This window comes from Leptonotus elevatus, chromosome 7, assembly GCF_054856555.1.
Source record: "Leptonotus elevatus isolate MCC_2025b chromosome 7, RoL_Lele_1.0, whole genome shotgun sequence".
NCBI lineage: Eukaryota > Metazoa > Chordata > Actinopteri > Syngnathiformes > Syngnathidae > Leptonotus > Leptonotus elevatus.
Window position 1 is genome coordinate 12,629,342 of NC_141245.1, and position 19,483 is coordinate 12,648,824.

General features: G+C 38.7%; 2 protein-coding genes across 3 annotated transcripts in view; one reads left to right on the forward strand and one right to left on the reverse strand.

The window, feature by feature from the left end:
• Positions 1-355: 355 nt before the first annotated feature.
• LOC147170987 (lysosomal amino acid transporter 1 homolog) lies at positions 356-6,540 on the reverse strand. Of its 2 annotated transcripts, none has more exons than XM_086081138.1 (8): positions 4,681-6,540; positions 4,373-4,597; positions 3,906-3,960; positions 3,383-3,470; positions 2,793-2,902; positions 1,813-1,914; positions 1,155-1,340; positions 356-950 (listed from the first exon to the last, which is right to left on the reverse strand). In XM_086081138.1, the coding sequence occupies exons 2-8, from the start codon at positions 4,573-4,575 to the stop codon at positions 834-836; spliced, it is 861 nt and encodes a 286-aa protein (XP_085937264.1). In that variant the 5' UTR covers positions 4,576-4,597; positions 4,681-6,540; the 3' UTR covers positions 356-833. The 2 variants fall into 2 exon arrangements, with proteins under 2 accessions (XP_085937264.1, XP_085937263.1); XM_086081137.1 differs by having other exon boundaries at positions 3,906-4,035; positions 4,681-5,756.
• veph1 (ventricular zone expressed PH domain-containing 1) overlaps positions 6,088-19,483 on the forward strand; it is a 56,494-nt gene continuing 43,098 nt past the window's right edge. Inside the window, exons 1-4 of the mRNA XM_086081135.1 lie at positions 6,088-6,252; positions 13,428-14,002; positions 14,940-15,158; positions 17,928-18,102. Coding sequence (XP_085937261.1) covers positions 13,865-14,002; positions 14,940-15,158; positions 17,928-18,102 — 532 coding nt within the window. The 5' untranslated portion in view covers positions 6,088-6,252; positions 13,428-13,864. The remainder of the gene's footprint in view (positions 6,253-13,427; positions 14,003-14,939; positions 15,159-17,927; positions 18,103-19,483) is intronic.

Sequence of the window (19,483 nt, forward strand, 5' to 3'; positions counted from 1 at the left end):
AATGCATATTTGCAATTTGGTACCCACAAATATGCATTGTGACGGCTTTTTTTTATTTCCATGATTTTTTTCTTCTTCAAAATTTACCAACCATAAAATTTTTTCTCAGTTTTGACTGACAGGGTCAGAGAGGAATTTACCAATATGCTCAATACTGTGGCTGAAGTGCTATAGAAGAGCTCATAATGGTGTCTGTAATATTTGACCTTCTCACGTAGCTACAAATATATTAGAAACATTTCAGAATGATGGTAGTGCAAATCAACCTCAACCACCCATCTTCATAAAACTGCACAATACCTTGTTTTGTTTGCTATGGTAAATGCACAAGAAGAAGCTAAAGCAGATATTTTATTGAATGATTTTATTGCTTATTCAGCCAACATCAGTCAGATGCTGTGGGCAGCGTAAGTAAAATAACTAAGTATTTTTGTCCACGCAAATAATTTCATTGCTCAGTGTTACCGTTGCTTTTACTGTGCACATGAAAATAAACATCTTAAATACTTGTAGGCTATTATAAGCCAAAATGTAATTTAATAAAATCTCAGAATTATAGCATTTACAAACATATTACAAATAACAATGTGTGCATTATTATTTGAAAAGCATTCAGTCATCCATTTTCTGAAATGTTCATCGTCCTACTAAATTTATTACCCTATCAAGTCAAAGTTAAATTAAGCATTGAAACTTGAGCATTTCTTTTTTTTTTATCACAGTTTATCACATGACTGTATTTTGCTGGTTTTCCACAGCATCAAGTCACAAACATGTGGATGGATACAGAGTAAAATCTACAAAGAAAATGGTGGTGGGGAAGCTCAGGTGTGCTACAAGACTGATAGCTCGTCTTCCTCACAAAGGAGAGGTTCCGCTTCCAGTGCAGCAAATGTTGCATATCTTTTGGCAGAGTTATTCTTCCTGTACAAAACAAACTGGATTGTTACCTGCAGGTCACAAAGGTCAAGGTTCTTTCAGTCATTCATTAACACGCATTCAATGTTCAATTCATCAACATACAGCACATTCACTCCTCTAAGAGTTAATTATTCTGACGTCATGCTGCACCATTCTGACAGATGGAAGATGCGCTTAACAAGACTAGAATGTCAACAGATGACATGCACTTCAATTTGTGATTAGAAGGATACAAAGAAGTCTAGAACCAAGACTCCCAGACTGCCGACGAGCCACGCCAGATGCTTAATGATGAAGTTCTGTTTCGAGTCCTTCAGTGTGGGTAGGACCACTATGACGCTCAGCCCATACGTCCCGTTGCCCATCATGGCCAGCGCAAACAGCAGGTAGGAGGTGCCCTCGGTCGACTGCCGTTGGAACTAGAACAGAAAAAAACTCTTTACAAACCCAGGAGGGAAAAAATGCTCTATGCTAAAATGTTGATAGGAAACAGGATGCTAAATTCCTGAAGATTGTACTCAATTCAGTGTTGTAGCAGCAATTTTAACCCAAAGTATTGAAAATCATCAATGAAAACTATAACAAGAACGAGCACTGTGTTTGTATTTTCTCATTGAATGGTATGGAGGCGCGCAAGCCTCGAGGTTTCTCTGAAGGCGAACGATGATGACTCGAATTATTAACAGACACAGTTGAGCCAAGATGATTCTTCAGAACAACATCACTATTGTCTTCCAAAGCCTGGTTCTCATTTTGACACAAAGTCTTCCTCATTGGTCCCATGTATGAATAGGCAGTCCTTGAAATTATGGCTGGGGAGAGTTGGCCAGCCCCAAGGTTTTTCATGGGAAACTCTGCACAGATTGCTGACGCCAAGAAAGTGTCACTTACATTTTTATAGAGCTGTGGCAAGCGGGATGAGAGGTAGAAGATGGTGGCCAGGTATCCACATATATAGCCAGAAACTTCCAATGACTTAGATGAAGTTGGTCCCTGAGAAGAATGAGAAAAAGGGAGGATTCATTTTATAAACCCCTCTTAACTTCTATCTCATGTATTTCACCTATTTTAGCTGACAAAAACAGCACAAAGTTGTTGTCCAATGAAAACTCTGCAAGTCCACTATGACTATTTTGATGTTTAACTTGACAATAGAGATGCAGAGATGGAATTTCAGCCTCTCAACAGTAATGTTCTCAGATTTCTGTAGTCCTAAATAAAAAGGATACTAATTCCCCCCCAATCAAAATAAAGCATTTACTAACATCTGCTTTTACTTTGGAAAATGATCGTTCTCGCCTATTTTCAGACATGTCCTAACAAGTAACTGAATCATCATCAATTTGTTTGCGAATTTTCTGCACTGTCAATTTGAAATAGTGTCCTGTTTTGGAATAAACAGATAGAAAATAATGTTGTTTTAATCCAGTTCATCAATTAAAATTAGAAAAAAAACCCCCATCAAATTAATAAAAATAGATTATTAGAATGATCATTATTTGCAGTCCCACATAGTAAGATCTGTATTCTACTCATTGTATCATCAAATCTCTGAAACTAAATGACTAACAAAAACATTTTCGATCATGTATACAAGTAGAACACCTGAACTTGTTTTCTAGATATGTCAATTAAACATGCATTTTTGCTACAGATCTACCCATTCATGCTCATTTACTTTAAGGACTAGCAAATAATAATAATAATGGCCATCAATTTGTTTTAATTAAGACCTTGAGACCTAACCGTAGATTATAAATGTCATATTTTTAGTTGATGATCAATATGAACTAGTAGCTCTCCGTTAAAAGACACATGAAAGAGTCTTATTGGACAGCAATGACGTGTACCATTTCTGAACGTGGACCTACGAGAGATTCTTTGGTGTTTATATCATCTATGATGAGTTTGGGTAAAACCAGGAGGAGCATTGTTGCACTGAGACACCACAGGAAGCACAGCCATTTCAACACAGGGCTCTCTAGACACAGGCACAATAAAATGCAATGCAAAGATGAGACACATGAAAGTTAAATGGGAAACAAACCATTTACATTACAGTTACGTGAGACTTAATCAGCGAAGTCTTGTACTGTCACATTTGAATAAAATAGAATCTTGATGCCATCAGGAGTAAATATGTAAATACTTAAGGGAATTGAGCGATTAAAAAAATAGATAATGACAAATCAATCTAGTGTTGAGAATGGCTTGCTCTTTTTGGCGATGCAATATTAGTGGTTGAACAAACCGTCTCCTGAAAAGAGATGATTTCAGCAGTACAAGGATTCCGCCAGACACCAGTGTTATGCAAAGCACATTGAGTTACCACGTGAACGAAATGCACTATATCAATAAAGCTGCCTTGCGTTACATTGTCCTACATCTACAGTATATCTATTGTGGTCTTCCAATTGCTTGCTTAGCAGCTCAATTTCAAACAAAATATCAGCACACTTACTTCTGCTTGAGTTGTTCTTTATTTTGTAATAAATAAATTGTGAGATGAGAATCAGGTCTGTAAAGATGTAGAAAACCACCGTGACCACCTGTGAAGACCACATAAGAAAGAAGAAACCATATTCAGTCAAGTATAGAAATAGGAAAGGAACGGCTCATGCTTCGATTCAAAATCGTTACCGTACCACTTCAAACGTCGTTCAAACAAAAGTACAAATATGGTTACCATAATCTGTATTGGTGCAGACACTCCACGGCAGTACTTTTAAAATGCTCCAATACTGGGACACCGATATAACTTTACCAGCCTTCCATATAACTTCCGGTAGAAGTGGAGTGCTTACAGCAAACAACACGAAAGCAGACTGCAAATTATGCTCTGCAAATTGGATAATTTAACTCCACCCGGGCAGTGACAGAGGAGGTGAAATGCTGTGGCCTCCCCCACACCACATGAGTTTAGTTGCCATGGTGAATATGTGTGGATGAAGGCTTAAAGCAGGTGTGTGTGTGTGTGTGTTAACCTGAATTGGCAGCTGTCTGGTGAGGTAGCAGCCCGCAAAGCTGGCGACATCGCCACTGAAGAGGAAGAAGAGGAAGCCAAAAGACAAAGCTTCATCCACTTTACCATTCTGATAGGATTCATGAACCTGACTAGTAGAGAGACAGGCTGAGATGGAAACCAAAATAAGGCAGACAACTTGAGCATTATAGATACAGACGATATAGTGTAACAAATTGTGGAGATGAAAATGTTTTTCAGTTTCACCATTCCTTTTTTATACCCAATTATGACCGTCATACGTTTCAAATAAACCTGCTCACCTGTAGAAGGTCCTAAACGCTGTTAGAACATTTTAGGTGGTACACCGATAGCCTACTTGATGTAAAATGTTTGAAAGATGGATGGCTGGATGGATGGATGGATGGATAGATGGATGGATGGATGGATAGATGGATAGATGGATAGATAGTCTACAAATGTACTCACGGCAAAGTGGATAGCAGAAAGCAAAACATAGATACGAGCCCGATCACCACGCTGCTGTACTCCCACACATTATCCACACACTCCTCCAGCAGGTAAAAGATCCACGGCGTCCCGTTTACGCACACAAGTCTGTCTAGCGTCGGTGCGCTCCAGTTAGCGTCCACAGACTCCACATTCTTCCCGGGGAAACGTGCAGTGGCCATGATATGCACTCAAACTGCAGTCCTTTTGACCACAAAAACAGAATGTAATGTTATATGCGAATTGTAAAAAAAAGCCAAAGTTTATAGATGCAAGCTGTACTTCACCCTGATTTGTGCAGGTCTGCAACTCGTCTCCACCACTGATGTCACTTTACGTGTCGAGTCCTGAGGACACTGGTGAAGTACTGTCGCTAAAAATTACGCTTTTCAGGTCACCCATGGTGGCTAATTGTTTCAGCTAATCCCATTTTGAGCTCTGGTTGCCATAGGTTTGTTTACTTCTCCCTAGCTAAAATGGAAAGAATCCCGCGCACCTGACCAAATAGACACGATGGAGACTACAAATTGTTTACAGTCAATTATTAACTTCCCTCACATACCCGCACGAATTTATAAGTAATACTCGCCAGTGATGAACAAACAGTGAAAATGGTGGTCTTGTCTCCCAAAACGAGCATTTCTGATGGCGCCCCTCAATGGTGGTCAACATAATGTGTCAAGGTATTTAACAAGGCAATACAACATCCGCTTACATTTTCAGAATAAAGTAAGTGACAAACACATGTATTATTATTATTATTATTATTATTTTAATTATTATTATTTTTTATTATTGTTATTATGTTCATTTTTGCCCTAATCTCCAAAATCTACTAGCTTTATTTAAAGAAGATTGCTTATTATATGAGAAACTGTGTTCAGATCAGCTTTATTTTATCAATTAAGCACAGTATACAGTATCTTGTTGTCTTACTCGTTTGCCATCTAATTGAAATGAAAGGTTAGATTTTCAGCCCCAGGTTTCCCTTATCTTAATTTGAAATGAGAAATCGCCAACTCTCGGATGCGCTACACTAGTAGCAGTGTCACCGGTATGAACGATACTTGGGAAAATGCCGCCATCCATTGGTCTGAAGCAGAAATGTTTCCCTAACAAATACAGCATGTATGGAATACTGTATTTTGTAAGTGTTGACAATGTGCTGCAGTTAGGGTATCTTAAAACTCCTTTGTTTATTATTATTATTATTATTATTATTTTAGTTTCTTTATTTTTTGCGCAATGCAAAAGGAATTGCATTGCATATTTCAGACCATACGTCAGGGATAGGCAACAGCGACCCCTGACCACATTCTGAGTGGCCCCTGGACTATACCCCCATCCGCCCCCCAGTATTCTATAACCACAGTTGTTCATTTTTACTTCCCCGCTTACAAAAGATACAAAAATAAATTGTGTTGTACCGATTATACAGTGGGCCTATGTGGTGCAAAAAAGTGTTGAAACAGTTTGTTTTGGTCTTTTTTATTATTATCATAAAACTCTGCCATTTGAAAAACTGCATAATATGTCTCCTCATATAGACTGAAATGACCAATTGGCTTTATGATATTTATGTCTGTGACTTTCAGACGTCCTTGAAGGCATCGTCCAAGCCTGTACCCCCCAATCAGTCCACCTGTTGCGGGCTGTACTCTTTTCCACCCACACGATGGCGCCCTTTCCAATAGTAGCCTTCTGAGACAGAATGGGCTTCTCTGTGGGGGAACTTGGAGCTTGTACGAGGCTGGTCAGGATAAAAATGTGTTTTTATGTGTTGCTTTGTATCTCTCCTGGGAGCCTCTGAGCTCCCTGAAAACGGCTAATTCATCCACGGGCTGCGTGTCCTTCCACAGGTAAGCGGCACGACGCTGTGGGGGTAAGGAACCGAGGAATCAGGTTGTCATGTTGCTCAGCTTGCTGTCATTCGAGACGCGGTGGCACCGGAGCAAATGCGTGAACGTCGCTTAACATTTACTTGATTTCAGGAAAGTTGGTTGCACGCACGGACAGCGACGCAGGGTGCAAATGTAAGCATTCATATAGTCAAGGTGCAATGCGAGTCACTTGTTAATCAGTGCCGATATCAAAACAACAGTATTCAGTTGTACTACACCTGCTTTGCCTCCATCCAGTCGTCGCCCTCTTGGCGCCTAAATCCAATGGAATGTGTTTTGAGTTTACAGGCGAGTTCAGTCGCATTACTCACATTTTTCCCTTTTTTTGTGTTAATGCTGAGGTACTATTGTGTGGAGGCAGAAAGGAATTGAGGTGGGTGGGGGGTGGGGGGGGGACACTTTTCAAGGTCAAAGACTTGTGAGATGGTGGAACTGATTGTGTGTAAGACACCTACCTTGACCTTTCAACTTGCCTTGTTTTGCTACCCTTTGATTTCATCTAGTGAATAACCACTCCAATGCCACGCCTGCACTGTAAATCCCTTTTGAGCCTCTGCATGCAGCTTGGAGCAAATTCCTTCATTCACTTGTTCATATGATTTGTAAGAAACACCAGCAGAATCTAATAAGATGCAATGCAAGAGTTGTGTCAAGAAATGGCGATAGGAATATAGTGCCAATTGTAGAGTTCTCTTTATTATCAGGTTGGAACCCAATTCTGATGTAATGCCTACATCAGATTTTGTTTAAATTGTATATTTACATCTGTTATGGCTGGGTTTACATTCATGGGACACATTGCATGAAGTAACTCCACAAGCATCAACAGTAGGCAGTGACGGCACAGATGTAAACAATAATGCGTAAATAATACAAATATTAAACATTACATACTATTTTGTTGACCTGGGCTGACTTTTCCCCCTATTAATTTAGATAAGGGTTTCCTCAGCATTATTTAATCATTAACACTCAAAATTGACCATATATACATCATATTTAAAGGTTCATGCGTTCTCTGTAGTTTAGATTTAAATCAGGTTTTTCTAATGTATGTATTTGAGTTGTTTGGACAGATGTGGGTGCGTCTAAGTCAACATGATATATTTAGATGATGTCAAGTGTGCATTGAGAAGGCTATATAGAATCTGTCCTTTTTATTGTGCACTTTCATTGGCATATACTTCTGATGCACATAGTATATCTTATTACAGATTTTTTGGCACGTGTAAAAAAAAAAGATAACCACTGATATTGGTAAATTGTGAACACAATGTCCATTTGTAAAAAGAGCCTTTAATGATGAATGGTTATAGTTCAATGCACTGAATTATACGTCGTACAGCAAATGCACCTCTGTCAATTTACTACATTTTTTTAAATGTGTATTACAACCTATATGCTGAACAAATTAAAGAAAAGAAGACATGGTAAATATTCATGGTTATGCAGCTTTATCTGAATCTGCCCTAAAATTATTTTCGAAGAAATTGGTTAAGTACTTTTTGCATAATTTTGCTAACACACAAATAAAGAAATGATACAAACACATAACCAAAATACTTATCTAAATAACAGCTACATTAATATCTATAATTTCTCAACCAGAATTAAGCATTATCTGATCATTTTTTTTGCGATGTAGCCCTTGGATTGGAAACTCATTGGAATTAATTGTGGTCATTGTGTGTAAAGAACATTTGAACCGCTTAACTGATCTGACTTTAGTGCAATTTCGCATATTTTTACACCTAATTTTAATTTTGACCCGTTACCAGACGCTTGCCATGTAAACATAGGCGAGCTCTTCTGACGGTCTTAAGTCATTTTTGCTATAATTTTCACCATGAAATTACGCAATACTCATATACCAAGTGTGAGCTGTAAAGCATCACGGAGTTTGTGTATTCCGGAAAAAGTATGCACATGTATTATTCAAATGTTGCTGATCTTAGAAACGCATAAAAAATACATTGTGAGTACTTGAAAAGAGCTTTAATTTTGTCTGCTCACAGTGTGATGAAATGTGAACATGCTTATGTTGCGCTCCACAGTGCGAGACTGTGAGTTTTGGCTGTGAAAGTAAGCAAGGGAGTTCATGAATAATGAATCCTTCAGAAAATGCATGTGAATGTGAGACGCTGTTCCACCAGAGCTTTCCCTTTCTACTGTGGAAATCCTCTCAGTGAAGAGTGCGAGGGGAAATTCCTTTCCCAACCTTTCATTCTGACACAACCATTTGAAATTAATTTGGGTAATTGAATTGAGCCCAGTGGTCCATTAAAGGCAAGATATCAAACTAGAGCTGGAGGCTATATAGTGTATATAGTGTGCAGAGCAAGTCAGGTGACTTAAATCCATTAGAGATGATTAGGCTCTCTGTTATAACAGGCAGGTAAGCACTTAAAAATAGAACTGCAGCTAAAACTTGACTTTTTTTAATTTTTATTAGTAATGTTTGTTAAATGTAAAGGAAATGATGGAACATGTTCTCCATGCACTCTCAAGGACAAAGGGGTCATTGTCTGGTACAGCATTCTCTACACTGTGTCCCAGATTATTATGCATATTATATTTAAGTGAAAGAAACATTTAGTTATCCAGAGGACGTATTTGATATTTGTCCTTTCTCTTCTGCACACAGATATCAGCGTCAGACTGTTTGGAGAATTATTTTCACAGGTTGTTAGCCCAACAAAAGGACAATCAGCCCAGAATGTTCTTCCACATTATTAAACCGGTCACAGTTTTCTAGCATAAAAGGTCCAAAAAGAATGAAATTCCGGACATTTGAAGAAAAATGAAGGGAAGGTATTGCACTTTAAAATAAGGAAATACGTTTATTTGTAACTAAGATGTCATTTAAAGGGATACTTGACTCATTGAGCCATTTTCTGCAGTAAAAAGTTCCTATTTTGTCCAGAATAAATTTGATAACTTCATTATTTTTCATGTACAATTAATACCTTTTAAAAATACAATTTTCCACTTGCTGTCTAGTACTAAAGATGACATAACCTGTGCTGAGGAAGTAGGCAATGACCAATCATGGTTCAGTTTGCTGACCATTTTTTTAAATGTATTTATTTATCCATCCATCCATCCATTTACTTAACCGCTTGTCCTCACAAGGGTCGCTATCCCAGCTGGCTTCGGGCAGTAGGCGGGGTACACCCTGAACTGGTTGCCAGCCAATCGCTGTATTTATTTATTTATTCGAGTTTTTTTTTTAACTATCCATTTTCCTTTCAAAACTGTTAGGAACACTGTATTTTGAATTCAAAAATACTTTTGTCATTGCAGTAGTTTTGTCAAATAAAATACCACATTAAGTATTAAAAAACAAAACAAACAAAAACAGCAAATGCCTACGGTAATAATTTGTAATTTATTGTTAGCCTAGTAGCCAGTATTATTATTATTACTATTATTATTTTTGTAAAAGTGACATAAAATGTTCACATTTGAAAGAAGGAACCACATGATTTTGTGCAGTTTCATTTGAAACTTTGCCACAGTGACAATAAAGTCAAAGTCGGATGCATGTCGAGCTCATAATCCCATAAGAGTACTAATTGTTAGACTCTTAGAATATGCCTTTATTTTGTCTTCTGGAGAGAAAGATTCACCCAATTACTTCCCTTATGCTCAGTCTCGGTTTATTGAAGCTATTTTCTGCAGCTCCGGCGTATAATTCACAATTGTTCGCAGCAGCAAATTGGGAGCATTAATAATGGAGAACTTTCCATTTTGTCCCAAGTCATACACAGATACGCTGTTATGAGGACAGTTTAAGGCAGGCTTTTTGTCTTCTCACTATATGCATGTTCACATTTACTGTACACCAGGTAGTTCTGTTTCTTCCAACACTCCCAAAGTATGCATGCTAGTGTGTTTGTCCGCTTCAATGTGTCACCATCCAGAACATTTCTGCAATTGATAAGTTAACTTTAAAAAGATAATCTTGATCCAGAATCCTCATGCTTTTTGGCTTTGGTGCGGGGTTGTGACCTGCTGAGTTCCATTTTAGTCCAAATATGCGAACTGCTTGGCTCGGATAGACATCTGATTCTGATAGTCCAGTTTACTTTAATTTGTGTTTAACGTTTACATTTCTCAAAGAGAATTTGTAGGATTGATGTATTAATTTTTTAACATAGGATTACAGTATTTGACAGTATACAGTATAGTAACCCAATGTTTTCCCCTTAAACTCCGTTAAATAGGATTTTAGCAAGCTGACTTGCGTTCACACCACTGTCGTATATGACTGCTTACGTCATATTGTCGGTAGTATTAGTAATCCATGCTTTTGTGTAAAATTGCATGAGCAGCAAAGGAAGTGGCTCTTTAACAGATTCACTTTTTTATTAACCAGGGTGGTTGCATATTTCTCAGGTTGGCCTCCAACTTTCCAATAATCAGCAACAAGTGCTATAATGTTTGACTTGAGCCCCAGTGTGAAACAACAATTTGCCATATTCATCCATCCATCCATTCTCTTTACCGCTCATCGTCACGAAGATCGAGCTGATGTACAGTTAAAAAAAAAAGAAGAAGACGTTTTTTAGACGTTTAGTAGAAAAACAAAAGTTCACTGTAATGGCTTGACATATAAAAAATAAGTTTATTTTTTTGTCAAGCCATTAAGGTGAACTTTTGTTTTTCTACTGTAAATGTGATGTAAATGGAGGTGGTTGTCCAACATCATGATTACATGTACACCCAACATCATCCTTTAAGTATTATAGCAGCAAGGGGAGACCGTATTGTTCCCTTTAGGAAAAGTGCTTTTGGTCAAACTGCTTTCTCTGTCCGAGCTGCCACTGATTGGAATCTCACTCCTGTTCACGTCAGAAATCTAGACGCATACATTACATTTAAGCTCCAACTTAAAAAAAATGGTTAACTGATCATCAGAAATGTCAACACCAATGCTTCCTGTATTTGTTTATCCCTGGTTGGTTTTAAATGTACATTTTAGTAAATGTATTGCTTTTGTTATGAAAATGTAATTTTAACATTTAAATAGTATTTTCGTGAATGTGTTGGGATTGTTGTGCATTCTATTTTTTATTTTATTTTACTAGGGTGAGACATATGATCTGTCTCGGGACTGCAGATGAAAAATAGCCTTTTGGCTAATTCTGGCATATTTACTGAAATGTTTATTAATATGTACTGTCCCTGATACAAATAAATAAATCAATTATGTATGTATGAGAGATGTCTCACAGGCAATGCAGGTGCACATTACCCAGCTGGATAGAGCTGAATGAACAGAGAGACGTGCAGATAAGGGGTGGCGGAGGAGGGAGGGGTCTGTCTTATAGGTGGTACAAAAGAGCCAGTGTTCTCCTTCTCGCAGTGTGCTGAGGGAAGACAGTAGGAAAGCCAGTGGGCCACATGAACAGAAAGAGTGCAGAGACCCTCAAGTCGAATTGTCCTCACACACCCACTCACTCTCACAGGGCCCCCCAGCAAGCACCACACTCACCCCTCACCTAGTGCCTCAGTTTAACATTCATTTATTTGACTGAGCGATTTTATTTTATTTTTTACGATGCTAACACATAACTGACTGCAATTTAAAACAGACACACGCACACACACACTAACATAACAACTTATGACAATCAAGTTATTTGTGATTTCCTAAGGCACCAAAAAGTGATTGCCGGGAGTTTGTGTGTGTTTAAAGGTTGCATTCCTGCGCTCGCTCAGCTGGAGCTGGGTGATTAGTAATACCAAGCAGATTGTTTAAATAGTTTTAAAACTGACATTCTTCCACATGTTACACATTTGTTTATTAAGTGGCAGGTGAATGCACACTTACCCCACACTTTATTAGGAACACTTGCACAAGCTCGTGAGAGCCACTGTAATTTGTGTACTATAATACTTTCCTTTTATGATGCAATGTAGGCCACAGCAAACTACAACTTCAATAATAATATTAATTTTGAATGACTAAAATAAAAATATAGCTGGCGTGATCCCAATGAAGACAAGTGAGAAATAAAATGGATGGATGGGAAAAATACTGTATATCGTCACTGTCCTGTGAAAAACCCTTACACCCATTTTATTTTGTTGTTGTTGCGTTTTTGGGATGTCTGCATTCAATTTAATCCAAAAAATGTAAAATTGTTAAACATTTTTTTTAAAAATTGAAAATTTTCACAGAACAGCGGCGATATACAAATACTTAAAATACACATATTGATAATTTTACTAATTTCCTTGCACTTACAAATTGATTATAAGCAAGTTATCTATATATATTCTTGCTTTAATTACTTTTTAGCTTGGAACCCATCAAAGCTCCCAAATCTGACAAAGTGGTGATCTGTCTCGTAAACTATACTATACACATATTCACTCACACAGTAACTGATCTTGGGGGTTATGTTACATAATGTTTGCTATTTCACAGAAGGAAACACATCAAACATGCAGACTATTTTGCAGTGCCTATAAGCCATGTACAGTACATTTGAGTGCTAGCTAAATCTCTTTCGGTATCACTGGCCTAACGGACCAGCAAGGATTCCTGATGTGGTTACCCAGGAAACATGGGCGGGTTTCCACAGCCAACTCCAGCAGCTAGCTATCCAAGTGCTCTTCTTTGTGCTTTTCTTTGGTCTAGTTTGGTCTTGCGCCAGTATGACGAGATGAAGAGTATGAGATGGTGTTTGCCTGTGGAGGGAACCAAGTGCAGATTGCTGGCTGTGACACAGATACATATGCTTATAGCTGAGCTGAGCGCTAAGCAAACATGATGACAACAAACAGATACACTGGGCGACTTCTTTTAAGAAAGACTCAAAGGGTGCGAGTGAGTGTGTGAGCACGATTCCTTCTCCGCTTCTACATCACAAGACTCTGTACAATGTAGTCTGTTTATTACCCCCACTAAGTAAATAGTGTTTAAATTGGCACCTCATTTTTTGCTAGTAAACCAACTAGCTGGAGAAATGTAGTTACATCATATGTTTTATTATTAACTTGCACCAAGTTTGTCTTATTATAGTATGCTGAATTTTTATGCAAATGAATGCCTACAAGAAAACATACAAAGTTAACGTCCCAGCTTTTGCAGCTAGTGATTGTTTCCTCCCTCTCTCCATCAGGACACTGTTGTGACACGACAACGTTCTCTGGAATATGCTTTGTCTCCATGGTAACAAGCCTCATGAGGACCCAGAAAAGCATCGGGCCAAGTTGATCCTTTTTCCAACATACCTGATCCTGGATGCCAGGGATGAAAATTTGAATAGGAACATCAAAGTATCACTAAGGTTCCACTACCCCGAATAATGGCAAAAATACAATTGTGATTTTTCAAGGTAGCTGTACTTTATTATTTTTTTCTTTTGGGATCATACTGGAAATGTTTAAATGGTCCCCTTAAACCAAGAGTAAAAAAAAAAAAAAAGATGCATAATGGAATTTGTTCAAATTTGAGTCATCTCTCAACCATTATGTTGGACATATATACATTCAATATTAGGGAATTAAAAAAATTGTTGCCCAACGGGTCATAAAGGCGTTTTCTACAAGGACAAGGATGCACCAGCTCTTCAGTCAGGTGCTGGGCCAGAGGGATTTGTCCAGAGCGGGTGATCTGTTTTCTCTGGAGGATGCTGCGATCGAAGACTGCTTGTCACAGGCTCTGGACCAGATCAAGTCCATCTCTTGCTCACCGGTTAGTAGGCATGTCAAATAGTACATCTATCTATTAATTGGACTCTTCACCGACTATTACAATTCACATACTTTAATGGAGTCGAAACTTTAAAATCCCAGTGTGTAGTCCATAGCTCCATCTAGTGGTCAAAGAATAGCATTAGGAGCATGCACACCACAGTGGCTCAGAGAGCGCACACTTCGCAAGCAATTCTTATTTTGCGTGGGCAAACGAGCATCTCGCGACGGCGACTTGGCAGCCGAAAGACAGAGCGAGCCGGAATTAGCCGGAGTAGCTAATGAACGGCTAGCCGGAGTTAGTCGGAGCCATAGGCTGGAGTGGCTAACAAGAGTGGCTAGTGGAAGGAGCTAGTTAAGGAAAAAAAAGCTAGTAAAAGCTTGCAAGAGCAATGCAGAAAGTGACAAGCGACGGGCTCGAGTTAGTGACGACCACCTGCGGCCCCAGAAATGGAAGGTAAGCTGCGGTCGACCCATTGGGTCCGACACTCGATGCAAGCACCACCCGGGCTAAATACATTTGCAAAGTTGTCCTTTGGGAATCCATAGCAGGAAGATGACGGCAAAACATAGCAGCTCTAGTAAGATTACAGCCATGTAATGTTTTTTGCATACTATTGACATAAACAGTCGTGTTTTTTTTATTTTTATGAATGAATTATTAGGTCACCACTAGATGGTACTTGCGATCACTGAATGTCCCTTTATTAAAACTGAATTTGGAACATGACCACAATTTTCGGGAAAAATACTAGGCTATGTCACTGGCGTCTAAAAGCCATAGATGGCAAAAACAAATAGGTAAATAGTCATGTGACATGATGCCTACATGTTGATCACAAAGCCCTCCACATAGTGACTTTTTTAGTCTTTTCTTTGCTTTATTATTTTTATCTTAAGGGTCACCTTAATTTAAAGACAGTATGTGTCTCATACAGGATTATTTGACCAACGACAATGACCAGGCAGTGGTAGAGATTTGTATCACACGCATCACCACTGCCATCAGGGAGACGAGCTCCATCGAGAGGCACAGCACGGCTCTGGTGGGTCTCTGGGAGTCGTGTCTGGAACATAACCTCACGCCTCAAGGTGACAACACCGAGGACACGCCGCACACCAAGATAGCCTCCGACATTACCAGCTGCATCCTGCAGGTACACGCGCGCACACCCATGCACATACAAAACCAGACATATACATAAACAAACCTTAAATCACACACAAGTCAGCTGTACAGTCATGCACCTGCACGCTTAACTGTGCGGCGTGTTCTCCCTTGCTCCCTCAACAAAATCTGTTGAGATAAGTTCAGTGTATTCTTGCTGACTGTAGGAAATGATATGCTTTGATCAGAAATGATCTGAAATTAATCATGCATCATACATTGCTCCTTAGGTATGCTACTTACCTGGAAAACTGCAGCAATGGCACAGTCTAATGTGCTACCCAAATTGAGATTTCTTTCAACTGCATTGCTTTAAATAATGCAAATAAATGCACATTATTCATATATTAATTATAAAACGTCACTACTGATATATTTTAAACTATTTAGCAGAGTGGTGACTTGTGGACTTTTCGCCTCTATAATAAAAAATAAATAAATAAATATATATATATATATATATATATATATATATATATATATATATATAGAGAGAGAGAGAGAGAGAGAGAGAGAGAGAGAGAGAGAGAGAGAGAGAGAGAGAGAGAGAGAGAGAGAGAGAGAGAGAGAGAGAGAGAGAGAGAGAGAGAGAGAGAGAGAGAGAAGGAGATAATTTTTTTCTTCTTTTTTTGCAGTCATCCTTTTTTAGTCAAGAGGTATAAAATAAGTGCTAATGTTCACCCAATTGGAGGGTCCCTTTAATCTTGGGCTCATTATTTTTTTTTATCTCATAAGCCAGGCATTGTAACCTGGCTATTTCACACACAGTATTTCTTTAATAACCTAAGAGTCCTTCCTGATGCAATTGTTCACTTGTGAGAAAGGGAATGATTGTTGTCTCTATCTGTGCCCTGTGATTGACGAGCGACCAGTCAAGGGTTTAATCTGCCCTTTGCCCGAAATCAGCTGGGATGGGTTCCAGCTCCATGTGACCTTGAACAGTAAAATGGCATAGAAAATGGATGGGTGGTTGGAGAAATCACCCAAAGAGAATGAGAGATTAAAAAAACAACTAAAGAGCGCCACCTTGTGGGGCATACCCAAGTCCAATTACCCAAGGGCCTATACATTTCCACACCAGAGCTTCACAACTACATGATGTAAGGTTAGTCAGATTCTCTTTTGTTCTTCCGCCCATACTCTCTGTGGGAATAGGAATGTGTTTAATACCCTTGTAATGAGGCAGTGTCTTAAGGACACACATAGACACACACACACACGCTCACACATTTGACAACAACTCCCGGTTCTGCTGTCCAAAGTCCCGACAGTTATCACGGGATCGCTTCAGCTTTAGCTGCTCTTTCATTTTCTTTACCCTCTGACCATCTGTCTCTTCTCTTTTGTGCTTCTGTTCTCACTTTGACTTGCTGTCGTTTCATCCGCAGATGCTCAAACTGCCCTCTTTAGAGAGGCAGACAACTAAACACTGAACATTCAGTCAGGCATTGATAGCACAGCAGGGTCGTAACATGCACCGCGCACACACATACACGCTCACACACAGACAGTGTACAGTAATGGGTTTCACCCTCCATATATTGTCCTCTCACTAAAAATGTGTGTGATTACTCCTATTCTGTGCCCCAGTGTACAAAGCAAGGTTCATAAATGCATGCTTGGATGAGTTTGGTACGGAAGAAATGTCAAGACTTCAAGCCCATCACACACCTTTGGAATAAACTAACACAGAGATATTAAATCTGGTCCGCTGTCTGATCTGGATGTATGGACAAAATTTCTCCAAAATCTTGTGTATCTTCGCTGTCTATTATTGCAGATTGGCAGAAATCTTCCTTTGCTGTCTTCACCATCACAAACTCATGCACTAATAACCTTAGCTAGATCTATTTCACCAGTTGAGGGCGCTAGCACATGTCTGTCGTCCTGCTGCTGGCTTTTGTTGAAGGTGGGTGAATTGGGGGGATGGGGGGGAGCGTCATTCAGCAGCTCTTCCCCTTCAGAACAGAAGGCCCTTTTGCTCTCTCGTTTGTGGACAAATGGAGTCAGCCCATAAATAATGCAGCTGCCTAATGTCACCCTCTGGTAGTGATAGTGGAAGTACTGCACGCAAGTTATTCTTCCAAAATATAAAAATACTGTCAAAATATAAATTCTCTATGTTTATGCCCTTGGATTTTTTTTTATTTTTTTTTATTTATTACCTAAAACAAGTAGCTTTTTTGAGTCTTTAACATCACATTTAAAATGTTCTCATATAACAAAATTGCTAGCACATACATCCAAATTTAGCTGATCTTTGTCGTAATCTTTAATATCATAATCAGAATCACTATCGCCTTTATTGGCCAAGAATGTAAATATTGCCAAGGAATTTATCTCCAGTAGTTTGAGCCACACTGGTCTTACAGCAACAAACAACTATAACAAAAATAACTTTTAGGACAGGGAGTCATTAAGTAATAATAAAAAATAAAGTGACCAATAGTGCAGTAATTATGATACAATGACAGTTGTGCATATGATGCAGCGAATCATCACACAATTTAAAGTGCATATCCATCTAAAACCAAGATTTAACTGAGTGTACTTTATGCTTTTGTTCCCTTCAATCCAGAAATATCTAATAGATCTGAATTAAAGTTAGTCTCTTTTTATATTAAGATCTTACATTGTAACCCTTCACAATGTTCTAGTCTGCACCTTCATGTTTTCGCCACATTCTAAACTTTTACTATATTCGACTGGGGATCATTCATCTGCTTGTTCCCTCATTCTCCTCTCTCTTTGTTTGCAGAATTACAGTTGTCCGTCAGTCATGGTGTTGGCTGTCCCGGTGGCGGTGCGCTTCCTGCATAGAGGGAACAGAGAACTGAGCAGGAACATGTCCAGTTATCTCTCGCTGGCTGCTATGGTCGAGGTCGATCTACTGGCTGAACATACGGAGGCCATAACGCTCAGCGTGCTTGCAGGTTGGACAGCACTCACAGTATTATACTGATAGACATGCAGATGTCTTGTTAGCTGCAATGAAGTATTGACACTCACACATAATCAATATGGTTGGTACTAGTGATGGCAAAATGAAGCTTCATGAAGCATTTGCGATATTTTTTGACTCCTCTAGATGGTGCTCTTGGTTTAAAGATAAAGGCAAGTGCAATGAAAATGGATTACATTTGCATTGCATCTTTGAATCATGAGTGCCATCTAGAGGAGTCAAAAAATATCGCAAATGCTTCATGAAGCTTCATTTTGCCATCACTAGTTGGTACATATGTAAGTGTAGAAAATACAAATAGTCGCTGTCCTGTGAAAAACACTTAATGCCCATTTTTGTCATTTTTTTACATTTTGACATTTAGGGGGTGAAACTGAATGCAGACATCCCCAAAATGTAAAAAAAATCAAATAAAAATGGACAAAATTATACTACAACACAGCATAATAATTTTCACATAATTCTGACATTAATGAATGAGTAACAGTAGGAAAGAAACACACATTAAGCAAATCTAATATCTCAACATAATGTTGTTTAATATGTCATGCAATAATTAGCCACAGTCATGTATCCATCCATAGACTAGCAAAAGTGACATGGCTGCAGGTTCCACTAATTACAAGGTAGTGTACCATTCAAATAATGTCACTTCATAATGCCACATATAACCCTTTGTTAGCGCATATTGAATCGTATTTGGTATCTTAATTTTGATGCAAAATTGCCAAATTTCACCTCACTGTACAGTTACGACCATGTGATTTTGCCCAGCCAGTCAGTGAAGGCAATGTTGATGAAATATGTGTATGTCTAAGTCATACATTGTCCGATTTCTTGTCTTGGATATTATGTTTAATTGGAAATAGACTCAGGTATTGTATACCTTTACTTTTATGGACCTGCCGCATGTACCGGTTGCCAAAGTCAGTCATGACCTGAAGAGAAATGACTAGAGAAGGGGCTACAGTATATTTGAATAGGTTTTTCATTTTAATGTGTACAATTTACATTTTGATTTGTGCTGTATCAAGTTGAATGCTTTGTCAGCTGTGATGTGGTCGTGCTGAAATCGTTGGCCCCGGGATAACACTCTTAATGCTTTAAACTGTAAGAAAGCTGGGTTAGAAAGAAATGAATGAGGGGAAACTGATACCAAAAAGATCTTATCGATAAAATTGCACAAAACCCGCTGGTGCAGCTCACCGGGGGTGACAAACTGATGGTGGTCCTTTTTAAAGCCAGATCATGACACAACCACACAGTAGACAGATGAGGGCTTTAAAGTACTAATTCCGAATTATGTTTATCTTTTTCTGCTGTTGCGGCACATAAACTGAGTAGTAGTTCAC